The 21813-nt window shown below is 41.6% G+C and overlaps 1 protein-coding gene across 1 annotated transcript in view; it reads left to right on the top strand.

The window, feature by feature from the left end:
* Positions 1–20428, top strand: part of TG (thyroglobulin) — a 178295-nt gene extending 157867 nt beyond the window's left edge. The window contains exons 40-44 of the mRNA XM_070940321.1: positions 1270–1437; positions 5279–5460; positions 10803–10910; positions 16900–17040; positions 20401–20428. Of these exons, the coding sequence (XP_070796422.1) occupies positions 1270–1437; positions 5279–5460; positions 10803–10910; positions 16900–17040; positions 20401–20428 (627 nt within the window). The remainder of the gene's footprint in view (positions 1–1269; positions 1438–5278; positions 5461–10802; positions 10911–16899; positions 17041–20400) is intronic.
* The last annotated feature ends 1385 nt before the right edge of the window (positions 20429–21813 follow it).

Raw genomic sequence — 21813 nt, 5'->3', positions numbered from 1 at the left:
CTTGCGCTTCTGTGCATGCGCAGATCGTCAATTATGACGTTTGGGTCGGTGGGCGGAGCTTCCTGCCGCTTTTATTATCGGACAGAACCGGAAGCAACCCACCACTGGTACAGACACAGGGCACTGGATAATGGGTTGTAGGAGGCAGCTTCTGGTTGAATGTTAGAGAAAGGTCTAAATAGGTAAAGGAAAGGAATGTGAAATTATTTTTCCTTCCTTCCTTCCTTCCTTCCTTCCTTCCTTCCTTCCTTCCTTCCTTCCTTCCTCCCCTTCCCTTCCCTTCCCTTCCCCTCCCTCCCTCCCTCCCTCCCTCCCTCCCTCCCTCCCTCCCTCCCTCCTTCCTTCCTTCCTTCCTTCCTTCCTTCCTTCCTTCCTTCCTTCCTTCCTTCCTTTCTTTCTTTCTTTCTTTCTTTCTTTCTTTCTTTCTTCTTTTTCTTCTTCCTTCCTGAAAAAGAAAACAGTTCAGGTTGCAATTTATTAAACTCATCCACATATGTACTTTGGTATAAATATCTCTTGAGCACGGCTGGCTGGAGAATTATGGGAACTGAAGTTCATACATCTTAAAGTTGCCAAGATTGGCAAACATTGGTTTAGAGACGATGGGAGTGCTTTTCTAAAGAAGCAGCTGTGATGTCTCTTTAATCCTTAGGATTGTTGTTTGTTATAGAAGTTCAAGTCCGAAGAATCCAATTATATAATATTTATGCCGCTGAAGATGGATCAGAAAGATACAAACGATCAAAAATGTTGTTATGATAATAGCTGATAAGGAGTCTCTCTCTCTCTCTCTCTCTCTCTCTCTCTCTCTCTCTCTCTCTCTCTCTCTCTCTCTCTCCCTCCCTCCCTCCCTCCCTCCCTCCCCCCCCTCCCTCCCTCATGAGAAACACCTATGAACAGCAACTGAGAATGAAGGGTAGCCAATCTTTTTATCAAAAACTACTTTCTGGAGGTACTGAATGATTTTTCCAGGCCTATACACAGGCACTGAAGGACAAAGGAACTTGTAGGTTCAGCTGTTTTTGAACTGTTGTAGGTGCAACTAGCCATAAACTATTAATACACAATTCTGATTTGCACAAGCAGTTCCCTAGTCTGCCTCTAGTAAAAGTTACTAGTAAGATTATAATGGTGTTTTCTTTCTTCTCAATTACCATTGGCCATTGATGCTTTCTGCCCCACTTCTTATCCCATTCTGGCATTAATAGGGTTTACTGTAACCACGTTTTTTCCACTCCTATGCTAACCTTTTTGTGGTTCTTTGTGTAGCTCCTCGCCATAAGTGGGCCATTCCAGTATTGGGGTCCAGTTGTTGATGGATCTTACGTGCAAGAACCTTTTCCGGCTGCTTTGCAACGTTCTCGACTTTCAAAGTTGGACCTACTCATTGGAAGTTCACAACAGGATGGGCTGATCAGTCGTGCAAAGGCGATTAAGGTAAGCAGAAATGCCAGGCCCAAAATTTCTGTTACTAAGTGAAGCATTTGTTAAATTCTGAATTGTAAGTCACTCAGAGTCATTGACTGAGATGGGCAGCTATAGAAATTGAACAAACAAACAAATAATTTTGTTTACAACCAATTGCAATCGTAAAGTCGAGGACTATCGGTAGAAGCTACCATATTGTTAGGATATTAAACTGGGTAGTCGGAAGAGTAAAGTGTACAATGGACCAGAACACGTAGTTGTAGTTGATTACTTAGAGAGAGTGCTAACTCATGCATGAGGCAATCTGCGCTCTGATTGGTTGCTGTAAGTATAAAGGGGGAGTTTCCCCTTTCCCCCGCCTTTTTTTCCCCTTCTGGGTGTTCTGTATGCTGTTTAATTTTACCTCATGATGTTCCTGTGTTCCTGATTATCATGTCTTCCCGCAAATATGGATGTCAAATATATTTATTTATATAAAACTACAAGTTCGTATCAGTAGCTCTGACTTCATTTGGACAGCCTGCTGCACCATTCCGCAACATATATGTTGACAGCACAATTCTCAGAAGTCTGCATGATCCCAAGATCTCTGGAAGGGACAAGATAGCTGTGGTGGTACGAATCAATGCATCAGATTTACTAGCAGAACACAGATCCTTAAATCAGAGAAACTTTGATTTGCTGTATTATTGTGACCCAGGCCCAAGTAGGTATTATCAGATGCAATCATTCGAAAACAAACAGACTTTATTAGAACAACTGAGAATTAACTCATTCTCAGCGTAGTCCAAACTAATTCAAAACAAATTCTTCATAACACAATTCTTCAGCCTTATCACCAACCTTGGTCTAATTAGGCAACCTGCCAAAGGCTTTTCTTGGCAAAAGTTCAGAAGCAGAAGACGCCGACAAGAAATCAATGCAGCAAGACAAGAAACAAATCTATCAACGTTGTTTTCCGACAAGAGCCCAAGAGCTGTTGCTGGTCTTTTAAGCCTTATGGGAAGGGCCAATCATCTCTTGGCCTTACTCCTGAGTCGTCCCCTTTGCCTCAGCTGCTCTTCCCTTCTGGCAGCTATTCTCATGCGTGCACTAGAAACAGGACCCTCCTGTTCCTCTGCCTCTCTGCTGTCAGCCTCTGGAGGCTCCGGAGTCCGCATATCACACCCCGATGGCCCTGGGCCCATCTCTGCCTCCGACGCAGAGCCCTCATCTGGGCCTTCCCCAGCCTCCAAGGCTGGCCCATGTTCTTCCTCAGCCTCCTCACTGTCCAACTCAGCTGCCAGCTCCGCAGGCTGCTGACGGACCACAACATGTATATAGTCACACAAATCCTAAAGGAAATCAACCCTGACTGCTCTTTGGAAGGACAGATGCTGAAGCTGAAGCTCAAATACTTTGGCCACCAAATGAGAAGAGAGGACTCAGTGGAGAAGACACTGGTGTTGGGAAAGATGGGAGGCAAAAGGAGAAGGGGACGGCAAAGGATGAGATGGTTAGATAGTGTCATTGAGACAATGAACATGAAGTTGGGCAAACTCCAGGAGACAGTGGAGGACAGGAACAGAGGTGGTATTCAGCTGGTTTGGATCGGTTTGGCGAAACCGGTAGCGGAAATCGTGGGTGGGCCTGCCCACCAACCCCGGCTCTATGCCATCCTATTTAGGCATGTTTTTGAGGCCAGGCACATGCGTGGAAGGCATATGCGCCAGCAAAGCACATGCACGGAAGGACAGGCGCATGCGTGGTCGGGGTGCGTGCAATCGAAATGAGCGTGTGCACACTCACATTTGCGAACCAGTAGGGAAAGTAAGTGAATATCAACCCTGGATGGGAAATTCTGGCATGCCATGGTCCATGGGAACCCGAAGAGTCAACACAACTTAGTGACTAAACAACAACAGCAGTCAGTCAGAAAGAGTCCATGTTTTTCAAATTTAGATAACTAGGATCCAAATGTCTGTGAATACACTAAAGAATCCAAGAGTGAAACAGTATTAAGTAGATTACCTCCACCCGATAAATCGAAACTTATTTTCCTTTTAGTCTGGTCTTTTCATTTCCAAGTCCCAAGTGATCTGATTTGATCTTTTCCTTTCCTTTGTCTGGAATGCTCTCTCTGCTGATCTCCATCTTTTCATCATTCCTTTTAACATGCTATTATATACTTCTGGAAACCGAACGAGAAGGACCATCTCAATTTTGTACACCGTCACTTTCTAACTTCTTTCAGCAGCTCCCTTTGCCCAAAGAACCGTGAACCATAGCAGTTGGACATCTTTCAAAGAGACCATCTTCATCCACAGGACGACCAAGAAAAGAGAAATTTTTCATGCCTTATTTGCAGGGGTGTCAAATTCAAAGCGGGGTGCTTAGATCTGGCCTGTGGGGTCGTCCTGTAAACAGCAAAGGACTGACCCATGGTGCAGGGGTGGGTTCTACTTACCTTTACTACCGGTTTGCAACAGGGCTCGCTTCGCTCGCATGCACGCACGCACACTCTTCTGCGCATGCACAGAAGCGTTCAGATGACGTCGGAGTCAGTGGGCGGAGCCTCCCATCAGTTTTATTATCGGTTCTATAGAACCGGTGCAAACTGGGGGCAACCCACCACTGCCATGGTGCCTCTGCCAGTGAAAATGGCCTCCGAATCTCCATTTTTGCCTTGGATGGCTGCCTGCAACCTTCTGCCAGTGAAAATGGAGCTTTTGTTGTAAGTCAAGGACTACCAGTATTAATAGTTCATCATAAACCTATAGAGTTCAATCAAAGTGCAAATTGACCTCAAGAGATCTGGCAGTTATGAAACCTGGGCCTACGTGTCCATAATCATTTTTAGTGTAAAAACCAGAACCTTAAAAAAAAAAATTGAGTTAGGCCAACACTAATAATTTTTTAAAAATATATTATTAGATGTCAACTCTGAAATGATTTGGAAAAAAGGATTATTCAAACCGAGTTTTTAAGCCAATAACCATCAGCAGCAGGATCCATGAGGAATTCTTAGATTCCCAGTTTTTCAGGAAATTGTTCTGTAGCCAATGCAGGGGTGGAAAAATAATCTGGAGGTTGGAAGCAATATAGTCTTTAAAAAGAGAAGGGGGGGGGGGTCTGTGTGGGATGTGTGTGTGTAGGTGCACATACAAATACACCCAAACACCCATATATATATATATATTTCAAAAATATTTGCTTAAATGGATAGGGAAAATCTTCTTAAAATAGTTTTGGCTTCCACTGAGAGTAAAATTGGAAAGCTGAAACATTCTTTGTTGTTAGCTGGATAATGATTCACACACCAGGTGTGATTCCTAGAGAGTCTGACCTGAGTTTCTGTGCTAGATCAGGATCTTTTCAGCCTTGAGACATCTTATTGGATTCTGAGCACCTGTAGTCAGGGGTAGGTTGCTGGGTTGCTTCGCAGAAGTTCAGGAGAACCTCTAGCTAAGATTCTGTGCTGTTCGGAGAACCGCCAAATCCCACTCCTGGCTGGCCCCGCCCACCCCTCCCCTCCCCTCCCAGGAGTCCCCACGCAGCCCATTTTGGATGCAGGACGTGCGCGGAGGCTCGAGGGAGGGTGAAAAACGGGCCTACTGAAAGTTTGGAAAGTGCTGTTTCCGGCCTCCAGAGGGCCTCCGGAGCTTGGGGAGGCCATTTTCACCCTCCCGGAGACTCGAGGAAAGCCGCTGGAGCCCAGGGAGGGCAGAACCCCCCCCCCCCGTTGTGCACCAATGATGAACATGTAATTACTTAACTGTACTGTATACATTTTTGTTAAATGCCAACCACCATTTCTGAGTGTGAAGTGGCTTTCTGAATTCTTCTGCATGCTCTTTTCCTCTCTAATTAGCGTTTTGAAGAAAGACAAGGCCGGGCCAATAGCAAAACCGCTTTTTATCAGGCCCTCCAAAACTCTTTGGGCGGTGAAGAGTCCAACCTTCTCATCCAGGATGCAGCTACCTGGTTTTATTCCCTAGAACATTCATCCACTGAGTATGCTTCCTTCTCCAGAGCATTAGAAAATGCCACTCGGTAAGTTTCTCTGTGTGTGTATGCATATGCATATGTGTATGTATGTATGTATGTATGTATGTATATATATATCAGTGGTGGGTTTCAAATTTTTTTACTACCGGTTCTGTGGGTGTGGCTTGGTGGGCGTGTCAGGGGAAGGATACTGTAAAATCTCCATTCCCACCCCACTCCAGGGGAAGGTTACTGCAAAATCCCCATTTCCTCCTGATCAGCTGGGATTTGGGAGGCAGAGAATAGATGGGGGCGGGGCCAGTCAGAATTTTTACTACCAGTTCTCCAAACTACTCAAAATTTCTGCTACCGATTCTCCAGAACTGGTCAGAACCTACTGAAACCCACCTCTGATGTATGTGTATGTGTGTGTGTGTGTGTGTGTGTGTGTGTGTGTGTATATGTGTATGTGTATGTGTATGTGTATGTGTATGTGTATGTGTATGTGTATGTGTATATGCATATACATATGCATATGCATATGTATATGTATATGTATATGTATCTGTCTAAACAAGGGTTATTGTGAAGGGTTATTGTGCTTCACTATTCTGGCTAGCAATTGTGACTTCTAGGATACAGTCCCCATATCTTTAGTATAATGGTTAAGATCAGTGGTGGGATTCTACCGGTTCGGACCGGTTCAGCTGAACCAGTAGTTCCCACTTCCCACCAAGAGCGAACCGGTTCTCTGTTGCTGTGAAAGTGGGCCTGCCTGCCCACCCACCCCGGGGTTATACTGACCTTTATTTCTGCTTCTGAAGCCCAGCTGATCAGGGGCGGCAGATTGAATCGGCCCTCCTCAGCTGTTTTCCTTGCTCCTTTCCTTTGCAATGTGTAAGTTCAATGTTATGGAAATTGCACACGTGCAGCGAGCCGGTTGTTCAACCAGTAGGATCCCACCCCTGGTTAAAATGCTGGCTTAGAAACCAGGAGATGGTAAATTCTAGTTGCGCCATAGTCATGAAAGCCAACTTTGAGCCAATCACCAGGAGACTGTGAGTTCTAGTCCTGCCTTAGGTATGGGTCTGGCTTAGAAACTAGGAGATGGTGAATTCTAGTCCCACCTTAGGAGGGGTGGGTTCTACTTACCTTTACTACCGGTTCGCAACATGCGCAGAAACGTTTTGATGATGTCGGGGTCGGTGGGCGGAGCCTCCCGCCGGTTTTACTACCGGTTCTATAGAACTGGTGCGAACCGGGGGCAACCCACCACAGCACCTTAGGCATGAAAACCAGCTGGGTGACTTTGGGCTAATTGCCAAGAGACTGTGAGTTCTAGTTCTGCCTTAGGCATGAAAGCTGGCTGGGTGACTTTGTGCCAGTCACTCTATCTCTATCTTTGTGCCAGTCAACCCACCTTCACAGAGTAGTTGTTGTGGGAAAATAGAAGGAGGAAGGAATATTATTTATATGCATCACCTTGAGTTAATCTATGAAGTAATAAAGACAGGTTAAAATCTAATCAATCAATCAATCAATCAATCAAATAATCAATAAAAATAAAGACAATTCTAATGCATGTTGTGGCACTGTGTGGGTTGGAAGTACTCAAAATGAGTTCCCTTTAAATATCTAAATATTAAATCACATCTCCAGTAGTTGTTTTTTTAAAAAAATCATAATAAATACACTTTTTCTGCTGGAGAAAAACACCGGCTCCCCCCATCCAGCCATCCAAGGCACACATATTGTACTTCCCAATGCTTTGACACATGTGTTTATCAAAATTGTGGCTTAGCGCGCATGGATGTCAAGATAAACATGAGCTTCGTGGCGCATCGAGCACGAGATGCTAACTTCAATGCACCCTGCAGAGGTGTACATGGACAGAAAAGAGTATCAAGTTGAGTTCAGTTTTAAATTACAGGCTGCAGACCTTCCAGCACATTCAAGAAAGAAATTTTGAGCTGGAAAGCTGTAACCCTCAAATACGGTCTTTTGCAGTTGAAGGGTATTGCTTTCGGGGTTTTTTTTTTTTTTTTTGGCTCCTCATATGTCATTTCTTCGAGTTTTAAATTTGGCAGCTTTACCACATTGGACTAAACATAAGAAACCAACTTCCATCTGTTCCTCAGGATACCGCATGTGTTATTTTAGGGCTCCCCTTCAGCCATTCCAATACTTTAATTAATTAGTTTTATTTATTTGTATCCCGCCTTTATTATTTTTACAAATAACTCCTGTCCCACCTGCAACAGATCAGCATTTTAGAAACAAACTATGTTTAAACAGAGCCTTAAGTTTGCTAAAGGCAGAAAGATGACTGAAACTGGAATTATAAGCAATCAACTACAGGCTTTAAAAAAGGGCTAAAACTTGGGAAAAGAGAAAAGTTTATACAATTATTTTGATGTGTTCTTTTATATTGTATTCCTAATGGAACATCTATAACTCATATGGCTTTTAAAAAAAAACAGAAATTTTCAGTATAAGAAAATGATTTTAAAAAAGAAAAAAGTAAGATAGAAAATATAATATTCTGCCTTTTTAATATTTCCCAAAATATTGAAATGGCTGCTAACTTTCTACACTGAGAATGTTTATCTGTATTTCAATTTCTAAAGCAAAATGGCGGCTTTGTTTTTCTCTTATGCACTTGGTATGCAGAACAGCTCAGAACTCGTAAGCGTTAGAAGCAGGACTTCAAAGCTATTTTTTACATCTTCACTCACCTTCGGCTTTAACAAACTGAACCATCAGAAGCACAGAGAACATCTGTTTGTAACGTGAGCGTTTACTTTGTGCCACCGTTAAATATCAGAGTGGGGTCAATCAACTCTGTGGATTTGTGGCCGCCAGCAAACGAGGATTTTCTTTTTTTTGGGCAGTCTAAAAAAAACTTCTTAAGAAAAGCAGGGTGCGCGCATGTGTGTTTTAGAGTACTTTCTCCCAACTTTATAAAGGGGGAACATCAGCAGAAGTTGGAGTGCAGATCCTTTAACAGGCATCATTTGGCCTCCTGCAGCCTCCTAGGAGCAAAAATGGGCCACGGAGGGCGCTGGGGGAGGGCAAGGCTGCACCGCACCCCGCACGCCCAGTTTTGGGCTTAGTAGGCCTCCCTGCAGACACCTGGGAGCAAAAACGGGCCGCAGGGTGACCCGCTGTGCCTCCCCATGCCTCATTTTGGGCCTAGTAGGCCTCCCTACACCTACCTGGGAGCCAAAATGGGGCGCATGGGGACTCCTGGAAGGGGCGGGGCATAAAGGGGTGGGGCCAGCCCAGTGGTGGGTTTCAGAATTTTTACTACCGGTTCTCCGAACTACTCAAAATTTCCACTACCAGTTCTCCAGAACTGGTCAGAACCTGCTGAAACCCACCTCTGGGCCAGCCCGCAATTTAAGAACCGGTTCAACCGAACCAGCCCGAACCAGCTGAATCCCACCACGGCCTTTAACGCTCGGGAAGTATTTGAACTGCAGATCTCATCAGCTTTAGTCAACCTGGATGAGGGAAGTTGTTATCCAACAACAAAGATCTCCTAATGAGCATGAACAAAGCCAAAAACGTTGGCATTATTTTTCTAATATGGAGAGCCTAGTAAGGAAAGGAATATAGATTTGTTCAATTGAATCATCTGGGCTGCAGACATTGCATGAGTCCAAACATCAACAAGTCATTTTTGATTTACGACCAGTTGGTTACTGGCCGACGTTGCAACTGAGATGGAAAATGGGAGTTATGACCCAGATCAGTTGTCCGTCCCCCCCACCCCCGCAGTCATGTGACTACACTTTAAAGCAAATAACATTAAAACTGTTACAATTTACAACTGTAATGTGATGGTTGCATTATGGTTGTAACTCAAGGACCCACCTGCATCAGATTTTGTTGTGGCCCGTACGTGGCCTGTGCGGCTAGTGGCTGATTCGGACAGCGAGGAGGCTGGTGTGGTGCTGCACCAACAGCCTGTGGAGCTGGCACTCGAGTTGGACAATGAGGAGGCTGGAGAAGATGTGGTGCCAGAGGCGGGGATTCAGCCAGGGCCTTCAGAACCTCCAGAAGCTCCCTTAAGTGAAAAGGACGAAGAGGAGGAGCCTCTTCTCGATGCACGGGCATGCAGAGCTGCCAAAAGGCAGGAGTGGCTCCTCAGGAGGAGGTCTCCTTGAGAGTAAGGCTTGGGGCTAATTGGCCACTCCCCTAGTCTATTTAAGGAAGAATGCTGACTGAAGCAATTTGCAGGGAACAACTTCGTTCACTCTCCTTCGTGCCTTGATCTTCGTTCTTTGCAAATTGCTTCTGGGCTTTCTGTCAACCATAGTAAGATTAAGATTATTTATTCTTTGGATTCTTGTAGGCTGTTAAGAAAGTTAATTAACAGCCCTTGGTTTGGAAAAAAAAAACCTTACTTAATTTAGTAAACTAAAGTTTGTACAGACTTTGTGTACGCTGTGTTCTTTGGGGTCCGTAGCTGGGGCAGAACAGATTTGCTTCATCATAGCAGTTTGGGGGACTTCAAAACGTTTAGGCCAGCGTGGCACGAAAGACTGTTCGAACCTTTCTCCAGACATGCAGCTTTGAATATTTAAATTTCCTAAGTCACCATTGCTTATTTATCCCAGGACCATTAAACCTTGTCAAGTGGTTCTTGACATATGACCATTTGTTTAGCAAAGATTACAATTGTGCTGAATGTAGTCTGGTCCTTGTACTAATGACCGTTGTGGTACCCCCATGGCCAAATGATTGCAATTTAGACGCTGGGAAACTGGGAAACCATTGATGACCTGTTGCAGTGTCTTGCAGTCATGATTGCAATTTGCAAGGTGGTGTGGGGCAGGGGTCTCCAACCTTGGCGACTTTAAGACTTGTGGACTTCAAGTCTTCAAGCAAAGCTGGCTGTGGAATTCTGAGAGTTGAAGTCCACAAGTCTTAAAGTCGCCAAGGTTGGAGACCCCTGGTATGGGATTTTTTTGCTGCTTTTCAGCAAGAAGAAGCATGGTTTCACACTTAGAACTTCAGCATTTACTCAATGACCATCATAAAAATGGCCGTGAAATTGGATCCAACTTGACTTATGACCACATTGACTTAACAATAGAAATTTCACTCTCAGTTGTGCGCGTAAGTTACTTGCGTTAAGTCACTCATCCAAACTGTAATTTCCATTTTGGAAATCTATAATATTTAACTCAAATTTAGGGACTTTTGTGCTTTTTGGTCCTCTTCTCTTGGTTACATTACCACCTTACGTAATGGATAATTTTGGAGGATTTGAGTCTTCTTATTTTTAATTAATCCTGAGTGTGTGGATATGGAGTTATAGCAGAAAAGCAGGGACTTAAGAAATATTTGTTTGAAAGTTAATTGTTTCCAGATTGTAAGGATGCTTTCTTTACTGTTTTTAGAGACCACTTCATCATTTGCCCAACTATAGATATGGCAAAGGAATGGGCTAATAACGAGAGAGGGAATATTTTCATGTATCACGTGCCAGACAGCAATTCCTTGAGCAGGTAAGGATAATCTTTTGACCTATCTTATTCGTAAAATGATTTAGATAAGAGTAAAAGTACAGCAGTAGCCAAAATTGTGGAAACCTTTTGGGAAAAGTGTATTTTCTAAAACTAGCTAATAACATCACTCTTTTTTGCAGTAGTACCATAAAATTGTATATCAATGGAAAGATAATTTAATCAAGATTGTAATGCAATAACTTTTATGAAGGATTTGTTATTAGAATAGCAGTTATAGTATAAAGAAGGTTAGTGAAACACATAGAAAAAAAATGAGATATACAAAAATTTTCACCATAGGAAAAAATGAGCATGAATTACAGCCTTACAACGTCTTTCCGTGGAGTGAACCAAGTCTTTTAGTTCTGCAGCTGTTATAATGTGAAACCAAGATTGAATGATTGCTTCTATTAACTGGGTTTAATTACTGGGTCGCTTCTGACGAACAAGTTTCTTTAGTCGGCTCCATAGATTTTCAATTGAGTTAAGGCCTGGGCTATTCCCAGACCATTCCAGCAGTGGAATATGGTTATCTTGAAACTCCAAAAAAAAAATAAAAGGAGAAAGATTTATATGATCTGAAGAGAAACCAGAGTGCACCAGCCAGCTGATTTTTGGGCCATCCGGCTTTACCAGAAGTCGGAAAACGGGCTGTTTCCGGCCTCTGGAGGGCCTCTGGGAGGTTGAGGTCGGCCCTTTTTGCCCTTCCCAGGATCCTAGAAAGCCTCTGGAACCTGGGGAGGTCAAAAAAACGGGCCTACCTGGCCCACCGTGCTATCATGTGCCAAAAGCAGGGGGAGCGTGTGGGGTCGCATGCGCTGGGGGGCAGGGCGCATTGAATTATGGGTGTTGGCACGCATTTGCACAACCCCCCCCACGCTCCCCCCGCTTTTGGCACGCGATGGCAAAAAGGCTAGCCATCACTGGTCTAGGACTTCCTGCGTTATCAAATTAAATCATCACTACCTTTCTTTTGAGATGCATTTTTGACTTCCCTGTCTAGCCAGCTATCACATTTATATTGCTAAAACTGAGCTGCACGTGAATAAATTAACTAGATCTCTGTGGACCACCAACCTTGACAGCAGTGAGAACTTAAACTAAGCTTTTGTCTCCACAATTTCTTGACTTCGGTTCCTAGTTTAACTAGCCAATGGTCATTAGGAAAATTGTACAAAAACCCAGGATTCCTTTATTTTCATAAGAGGTTTTGGATAGAGTGAGGGACTAAAATCTGGAGTAATGAAATAAAAACTGAAACAGCTCCAGCGAAGTTTAAATCTCAATTTAGGAATATGCGCGCATACAATGTTTATTTAGCGACATCTGTGCTGATTTTGCAACAAATGTGAAAAAAATTGGGTTTGTAAGCATTTCTTGGTGAGCAAATGGAAATCACATTGAAGGCAGTTAACTTCCTTTTGAATCTGGCGCAGTGTCTGATTTAGTCAAATTTCTGTTTACATCGAGCCTTTCACATTTCTATTTGATGTGGCCTTTTGTTAATTTTTGTACAAACACAAATATTGACTCACCTCTTGTCCAAACATTCTTTTTTAATGATTTAAGTCTCAAATTTAAGACTTCTGAGATGCAGTTCGCTCATTATGCATCCAGTGATTTGAAGGTAATAGACAGAATTATCCCGTTAGGCTTTACCCGATATAATTTTAATATTTGCAGATATGTTGCAACAGTGTGAAAATTCATAAGGAAGTAGCAAAGAATTGCAAAACGGTGGATTTAACGTTGCATCACGGTTCGGCAGCAGATAAAGCGGTAAAGCAAATTTATCTGGAAAATGACTAACAGCCCTTTGTTAGGCAATCATTCAAAGTCACAACAGTACTGGAAAAAGTGACTTATGACTGGTTCTCACACTTATGACCATCAGGGTATCTCTGTGGACACATGATCAAAATGTGGACTCTTGGCAGCCAGCATTCTGACAGTTGCAGCCTCCCTGAGTCATATGATTTATGACCTTCCCAGATGGTTTCCAACCAGCAAAATCAATGGGGGAAGGTGGATTCACTTAACGACTGTGCAATTCATTTAATGACTGAAGTGATATGTGTAACAACTGGGGCAAAAAAGGTTGGGGGCTGTCACTTGGTGACCTGCTTAACAACTGGCATGATTTACAACCATAATTCCACGTCGTAAGTCGAGAACTACCTGTAACCACAGTCCCTTACTGTGTCCAAAGTTAGTGAGCAGTGAGTTAGCCTGCAGTACAGGCAGTCCTCAACTTACGACCACAATTGAGCCCAAAATTTGTTAAGTGAGAAATTTGATTAACTGTGTTTTGCCCCATTTTATGACTTTTCTAACCACATTTGTTAAGTGAATCATTGCAGTTCTTAAATTAGTCACATGGTTATTAAGTGAATCTAGTTTCCCCATTGAATTTGCTTGTCAGAAAGTCACAGAAAGGGACCACATGACCCCAGGACACTGCAAATGTCATAAATATGAACCATTTATTAAGCATTCGGATATAAATCACGTGACCATTGGGATGCTGCAATGGTCATAAATATGAAAAATGTTCATAAGTCACTTTTTTCAGTGTAATTTCGAACGGTCACTAAATGAACTGTTGTAAGTCAGGGACTACCTGTATTGGATGTATCCAATCAGGGGCACCCAAGACCGGTTAAAAAAGTCAAGATGGAAAGGGCTATATCCCTGTCAAAGCCACCACTCCTCGTTCATTCACATGCAATAAATGTGAAAAGGAGGCAGGATTTCATAGTTTTGACACAGTTTCCCCTACGTTTAAATAGAATAGAATAACAGAGTTGGAAGGGACCTTGTCGGTCATCTAGTCCAACCTCATTGAATCTACATTCAGTCTCCTCACAGCCGTACTAAAAGGGGTGATACAGAGAGCTGAACGCCATAAAAAACCAGGATTGGATAGCCTGTGATTTGAATGCTTCATATAGGTCTCCATTCCCTTTTTAGCACCGTCCCTCAGAACGATCCCTAAGTTCGCCATCTTGATCTTGAATGCCAAACCGTTGATTTTATTTCACAATGTGTTTTTTCCCCTTTTCTGAAAGTCTAATGCTAAATTAGTTTAGTTGGAAGCTTGCCACCTAATAAAGAGTGTTGTCTTTAAAAGGAGTTCTCGACTTACGGCCACAATTGAGCCCAAAATTTCTGTGGCTAAGCAAGAAAGATGTTATTAAGTCAATTTTGCCCCACTTTACGACCTTTCTTGCCACAGTTGTTAAGTGAATCACCACAATTGTTAGGTTAGTAACCCGGTTGTGAAGTAAATCTGGCTTCCTCATGGACTTCGCTTGTCAGAAGGTCACAAAAAGCGATCACTTGACACACACCCCAGGACACCCCCCCGTCATAAGTACATGCCAGTTGCCAGCATTTGAATTTTGATCACATGACCCTGGGGACGCTGCAGCGGTCATAAGTGTGAAAAACAGTCATAAGTCACAATTTTCAGTGCTGTTGTAACTTCGGTCACGAAAGAAATGTTTGCAAGTCGAAGAGACGTTCTCCTCATGATTAAGGCCTCCCTCACATTAGCCAGGATTATTGTCAGCCATCCGCATGGTTTTGGAAATAAACCTGGTTCTCATCACACTTGGCAGACAGAGCACCTTTTCCACTTTCCAAGGGTGGAAAGTATAATCGTATAGTTTAATTGGGAGCTGCCCAGAGTTGGTTATAAGATGGGCGGCTATATAAATGTTTGAATTAGTGGATGGATGAATGACAAAATAAATAAAATAAATAAGGTAAGGGCTCTCCCATTTTCTCCTGAAACCTGCTTTTTCTCCTGCATATTCTTTTTTTAAGAAGAAAAGAACAATAGGTTTTTTTGGAGTGGGGGAGTGGACTTTGAATTGAATTTTTCCCATTTTCTCTGAAAGCATTTTAGAAATTTCTTCTAAGAACTTTCTTATCTTTTCACATGTTTGTACTTCATTAATTCGGCTCAGGGATGTCCACATGGTATGGTCTGAAGAAGAAGACATAATCATGGAGGTGTAGTTGAAGTTTCACTATCTTTTTATATGTGTGGCTCAGTGGCTAAGACGCTGAGCTTGTCGATCGAAAGGTCGGCAGTTCAGCGGTTCGAATCCCTAGTGCCGCATAACGGGGTGAGCTCCCGTTACTTGTCCCAGGTTCTGCCAACCTAGCAGTTCGAAAGCACATAAAAAATGCAAGTAGAAAAATAGGGACCACCTTTGCTGAGAAGGTAATAGCGTTCCGTGCGCCTTTGGCATTTAGTCATGCCGGCCACATGACCATGGAGATGTCTTCGGACAGCGCTGGCTCTTTGGCTTTGAAATGGAGATAAGCACCGCCCCCTAGAGGCGGAAATGACTAGCACATATGTGCGAGGGAAATCTTTACCTTTACCTTAAGCATAAAAACCGATAGACCTTTTTGAGACTCAGGGTGGCTTACAATGCGTTAAGTAATAGCCTTCATACTTTTCTATATACCTGCTTAGTAAGGCTTTCGCCCCCCCCCCCCAGTGGTGTTCTTTTTATACAAAGTCAGCTTATTGCCCCCACAATCCGGGTCCTCATTTTACCTACCTTGAAAGGATGGAAGGCTGAGTCAACCTTGAGCCTGGTGAGATTTGAACTTTAATCTGCTGCACCACCAAGGCTCTTACAGGCTTTGTCCTAAAGGTGCTTTCTCAAGAGGCCACTGGACTTTCTGGGGGTTTTTTTGAAGACATTTCACTTCTCATCCAAGAAGCTTCTTCAGTTCTTGGATGAGAACGAAACATCTTCAAAGAAAAACCAGAAAGTCCAGTGGCCTCTTGAAAAAGCACCTTTGGGACAACCATGACCTGGATGACTTAAGAATCTCCATAGACGATGGAGCTTTGCTCACTCCATTGTGGGCGCCATTTTGATTTTTTTTTTTTTTTTGTACCATACTCGGTGGACATTTCTGATTCAAGGCCTGCTCAACTTTCGAGCATTGTTTTTAAAGTTAAATCCTCTTCAGCCATTCACACGTCATTTTAACTCAGCACATCTGTGATCTTGAAAACAGGCAGAAATAGACATTTTCAGGGAATTAGGCAAAAAAAGATGAGGTGTATGCCAGATCCCCGCTTCTATTTTTAACTGCATTTCTAGTCATTCTTGAATTAGAAATGAATTATAGGAGCTTCTTGTTTTTATTTCTACAGAAGAGACCTCACCCTGACTCAAACACATATGCAGACACACACAAAATTATGGTTGTAAATCAAAACTTAGGGCTTGCTGCTTTTGACCCGTGAGATAATTTACATCCAACTCTATTGCTTCCCAATGTATTTTTCTTTCTTTTTTGAATAGCTAAAACCAAACTATTCACAAGGGCAGCTAAATAGGCAGAAGATGAATGTCTTCTAATGAGATCATTCAATGTTAAACAATGAGGTTTGGAAATGTGCTGTGGAAAAAGGAGGAAAGTTTATGGGTTATACAACCATGATGCATTGACTAAAAAAATAATAATCATTTTTTAAAACATCTGTATGCCAACTTTCAGGGCGAAATAAAGTTTTAAGATCCGTGGTCTGTAAGAGATTAAAAAGTATATAATGAATTTTGTTAAGAGTTCCAACTATTCACAAACATAAATATAATAAACATCAGCCAGTGTGAAAGTGTAACTATGGTGAACTGTAAATCTTGGTTTATTGCATAGTGTTACATCTAAACTATATCATGATGATTTGTGATTGAGCATTTAGCACCTCCAATATCTGTTTGTTCATCCCCAGGGAAATATTTATGTTTGTTTGATTCAGAGTCTTGTAGTTTATTTTGAAGATTAACAAATGTATCATGGGACACTACAAATGCTCATATCATAAATATGATAACTAAATAAACAAAATCTGTGAGATATCTGTCCCCCCCCCATTTTTTTTAATGGAAGTGCTATTTAGTAAATTAAGTAAAATTACAGTATTTTTGCTCACTCTCTTGCTTTCTGTTTTCAGCTCAAGCCTGGAATACATTCCTGATGTACAGCTTGCATTTGGCCTACCTTTTTATCCTCAGTATAAAAACCGATATACGCAGGAAGAGAAGACTCTCTCCTTAGTCATTATGCAGTACCTGTCCAACTTTATAAAATCTGGGTAGGTGCTAAGTATTTTTATGTCCAACTTTATAAAATCTGGGTATGTGCTAAGCATGTTTATGTCCAACTTTATAAAATCTGGGTATGTGCTAAGCATGTTTAAGTCCAATTTTATAAAATCTGGGTAGGTGCTAAGCATGTTTATGTCCAACTTTATAAAATCTGGGTATGTGCTAAGAGTGTTTATGTCCAACTTTATAAATTCTGGGTATGTGCTAAGAGTTTTTATGTCCAACTTTATAAAATCTTGGTAGGTTCTAAGTGTTTTTATGTCCAACTTTATAAAATCTGGGTATGTGCTAAGCATATTTATGTCCAACTTTATAAAATCTGAGTAGGTGCTAAGAGTGTTTATGTCCAACTTTATAAAATCTGGGTATGTTTTAAGTGTGTTTATGTCCAACTTTATAAAATCTAGGTAAGTGCTAAGAGCTTTGATCACTGAAAGTTGAAGGATGAGCTTTCGATTGTTAAAGAGTTTGAACTCTGCTTTTGAATGCAACTTTATGGTACATGCAGGTAGTCCTCAAGTTATGACCGTATTGTAGATTTTGATTGTAAATCATGATGGCTGTAAAACTTCTTTGTATCCTTCTTTGTAATGGTTGTTAAGTGAATGATTGTAAAGCAAATGCCGTGCTTGTTAAGGAAACACCACAGTTGTTAAACGAACCCATTGACCACTATGGGACGGTTTTTGCTGGAAAAGAGGAAGCAAACATCTGTTTCTGGCTTAGTGCTATTCCCATGTTAACTGGAACTAAAACGTCATGAGCAATATATGAATGAGAGCAGCTGATGGTGGTTCAGCTAATGTCATATAATTTGACTGTGCGTGATTTAGACCGCGCTGATACAATCAGGAAGCACTCTGAATCTCTCTATACTACTATAATTTGGGAGTCTTGGTCTTTGAGACATCAAAGCCATGGCTGACAATGTCATCATGACAATTAGCTGTGTCCTTCTATGTTCTCCAACTGGAAAAAGGACATCATGATGACCCAACTCCAGGCATTACTGCAAGGATGGAAAAACGATAGTAAAGTCCCTTTGTCAGAAGCACATAGGCATTTATTTATCATATTAATATTTATGTGATCTCATGTTCTACAAAAGCCAATGAGATGACCTTGGAAATTCATTCATGCCTCCTCCTCTTCCTCTTCCTCCTCCTCCTCCTTCTCCTCCTCGTCCTTTCCTTCTTCTCTTTTTCCCTTCTCCCTTCTCCTTCCTCCTCCCTTCTTTCTTCCTTCTTCTTTCTTCCTCTCTTCCTCTTTTACCACTTCAGGTGTCAATGGAGATGCAAAGTAATCCATTGGCTCATTTAACGACCATGGAATTTACTTAACAACCACAGAAAAAAGAAAGCTCATCATATCAGGTCGTTCACATGGGTGACCTGCTTTATGACCATCAAGACTTATGACCCTAATGGGCAGGCTCCATTAAGGTCATCAAACAAGGACTACCTGTGCACAAAGAAAAAAAAATGTATAAAGATTTTTGACCCTTGCAATTTCAGGAAGTTTTTATGAGTCGTTTGTGTTGCAATCTGGTGACTTATATTTGTTCTTTTCTGCAGAAATCCAAATAGCCCTTATGAGTTTTCAAGAAAGAGGCTAGAAGGACTCTCGCCCTGGCCTTTGTTTCGTGCACACGTGGATGGAGACAATTATAAAGAGTTTACTGCACCTTTACCGAATTATAAAGGACTGAAAAAATCTGAATGCTCCTTTTGGGATTACATCAAAACTGTAAAAAGTGTGACAAGTTGTAAGTCCATCGTATTGACCTCACTTATGTACTTAGCGCTTGCTTATACACTCCTTCATTTGCAAATTGACTTTAAGCACCATGCGCTCTGAGCAAAACGATTAAGACAATGCAAGAATAATTTGTAAACCACTCAATGTTGCTGTTTACTGTAAGATGAGCAGCATATCAATTTGAGAAATAAATTTTATAGTACAATGACAAAATAATATCAACATAGCATCTACTTTGGGCTGCCTTTGAAGACTATCTAGAGCAGGTGTATCCAACTTTGGCAACTTTAAGACCTGTGGGCTTCAACTCCCAGAATTCCCCAGCCAGACATGCTTTAGGCACCCCTGATTTAGAATCTACAGCTGGTCCAGAATGCAGCAAGACAGGGAGTGATGGGGCGCAGTATTGCATACATGTGATTGCTCTGTTTTGCAAGCTCTACTGGATACCAGTTGGCTTCTGAGTACAATTTGAGTGCTGGTATCTATTTATAAAGGCCACAGATAGATGACAAAGAGAAATAGATAAATGATGATAGATAGATAGATAGATAGATAGATAGATAGATAGATAGATAGATAGATGATAGGTAGATGATAGATAGGTAAAATCTATCTATCAACAAAATACCTTATGCTACAAAATACCTTATGCCACCAGACTCGAAATTTTGGGCTTAGACAACTTAGAACTTCGCCATCTTCGGTCTCACCTAAGCATAGTACATAAAATCATCTGCTACAATGTCCTACCAGCCAATGAATACTTCAGCTTCAACCAAAACAATACAAGAGCACACAATAGATACAAACTCATGGTAAACCGCTCCAAACTAGACTGCAGAAAATACGACTTCAGTAACAGAGTGGTCAATGGCTGGAATGCACTACCTGACTCTGTGGTTTCTTCCCCAAACCCCCAAAACTTTAACCTTAGACTGTCTACTGTTGACCTCGTCCCATTCCTAAGAGGTCTGTTAGGGGCGTGCATAAGCTCACCAGCATGCCTACCGTCCCTGTCAAAATGTTTTCTTTTATTTGTATCCTTTTCATGTATTTATCATTATGCTTACACTTGTATCTGTCATAAAATACATGCTTGACGAAATAAATAAATAAATGAATGAATAAATAAATGAATAAATAAATAATAGATACTAGATAGAGATAGATGATAGATGATAGATAGATAAATTGATAGATTGTTTGATAGATATAGAAAGAAGATAGATAATAGTTACAACTAGATGATAGAGATGGATGATAGATAAATAGAAGATAGATACTAGATAGATAGACAGACAGACAGACAGACAGACAGACAGACAGACAGACAGACAGACAGACATAGATTTTTAGTTATAAGCGGCCCAAAGTCAATATAGAAGTTGGTGTCTTACAAAATAACAATGATACTCGTATGTACTTAATAAGTGTTTGGAAAGGACTTGGAGGTTGACAAAAATTGCAAATCAAATCTAGACATCTGTTTCCTGTGCCACAAACCATAACAATTGAACCCTGTTGGTTCACTGACATGAGTTTTTCTTTGTGATGATGATGATGCAACTTCTTTGTTACGTTTTCAGGTCAAAGAGAGCAACCTGCCCCGAGTAGACCCACGAAAGGACTGGCTGTGACGCCCATCTCTAAGACCACCACAATGAAGTTGCTGGAAGATAAGGCAGCCTACAACAAATAGAGCAGACCATTTCGCTCTATTTTACACTGAAGTGGTGAAATCAGAATATTCTACGCATCTGAGGGAAGAACTGGCTTTGCTATGTTGCAGTGGCGTCTCTGTAATAGGTGATAATTAGTAATAGTATGCTAGATTCGAAGGTTGCCTTGCAAGCCAAGCAAAACTTAAAGTACTATAAACAGGGGATAAACAGTTTTAGGGGATGAAACAATGAATTTTGATGCATTGACTTGTATGCAAATTACCGAATAAATTTTGGAAAAGAGTGGTAAATCAGCTTGGTGCCTTTTAGTTATTAAAATGGTATGTCTTCAAATCAACGGTGTTTGTTTCCGCCAGTAGCCTTCAACACAGTGCCAGAGAGTCTTTTTGGGTCTTCAAATGTCCCTTTGGATATTTGCCTAGCTTCCTGTTCCATTTGACATTTTTTTTTTTTTGTTTGAAAGGAACATTTTGATTGCAACAGATAGGAAGTTGACACACTGCAGAGCGTTAGCTTCTCACTTCATGTTGATTTCCCAAGAAATGTCAACGGAACCCAGATTTTCTTAGAAAAAAGAAAAAGAAAAAAGCTGTCCACAAGTTCCTTGTTTGAAGAAAGGACAAATATATTGGGGTGGCATGGAGCTTCTTGTAGGAGAGAAATACAGAGAAGAGTACCTTGCATTCTGAGAGCACCCGGAAGACAGGGTGAAATCCAACAGGTTCTGACAGGTTCTGGAGAACCAGTAGCGGAAATTTTGAGTAGTTCAGAGAACTGGCAAATACCACCTCTGGCTGGTCCCAGAGTGCGGTGGGAATGGAGATCTTGCAATATCCTTCCCCCAGGAGTGGGGAGGGAATGGGGATTTTGCAGTATCCTTCCCCTGCCACGCCCACCAAGGCACGCCCACCAAGCCACACCATGCCCACCAAGCATTTTTTTACCGGTAGTAAAAAAATTTGAATTTCATCACTGCAAGAAGATATTATTAAAATTCCCTTTATGCCCACCAAGTTTCTTTTTTAAAAATTCAGAAAAATTGCTCATCCTATTTCTCTGCCTGCTAGCATTGCCCAAGACTGATCTATACCAAACTGCTGGGAATTATAGCATTGGCAGTTTATTTATTTATTTATTTGATTTTTATCCTGCTTTTAATACTTGATAAGTAAAAGGTGGTAAAGCATACTAAATGCTCCTTCTTCCTCCTATTTTCTCCACAATACCAATCCTATGAGGTGAGTTGGCCTGAGAGGTGAGTTACCGGTCTAAAGTTATCCAGCCTTTTTTCATGGTTAAGGCAGGACTAGAACTCAC

This window comes from Pituophis catenifer, unplaced genomic scaffold, assembly GCF_029215685.1.
Source record: "Pituophis catenifer annectens isolate HBS135680 unplaced genomic scaffold, rPitCat1.0.hap2 SCAF_3, whole genome shotgun sequence".
NCBI classification, from domain to species: Eukaryota; Metazoa; Chordata; class Lepidosauria; order Squamata; family Colubridae; genus Pituophis; species Pituophis catenifer.
Note: the sequence above shows the minus strand (reverse complement) of the source record. Positions and strands in the feature narration are given on the sequence as shown.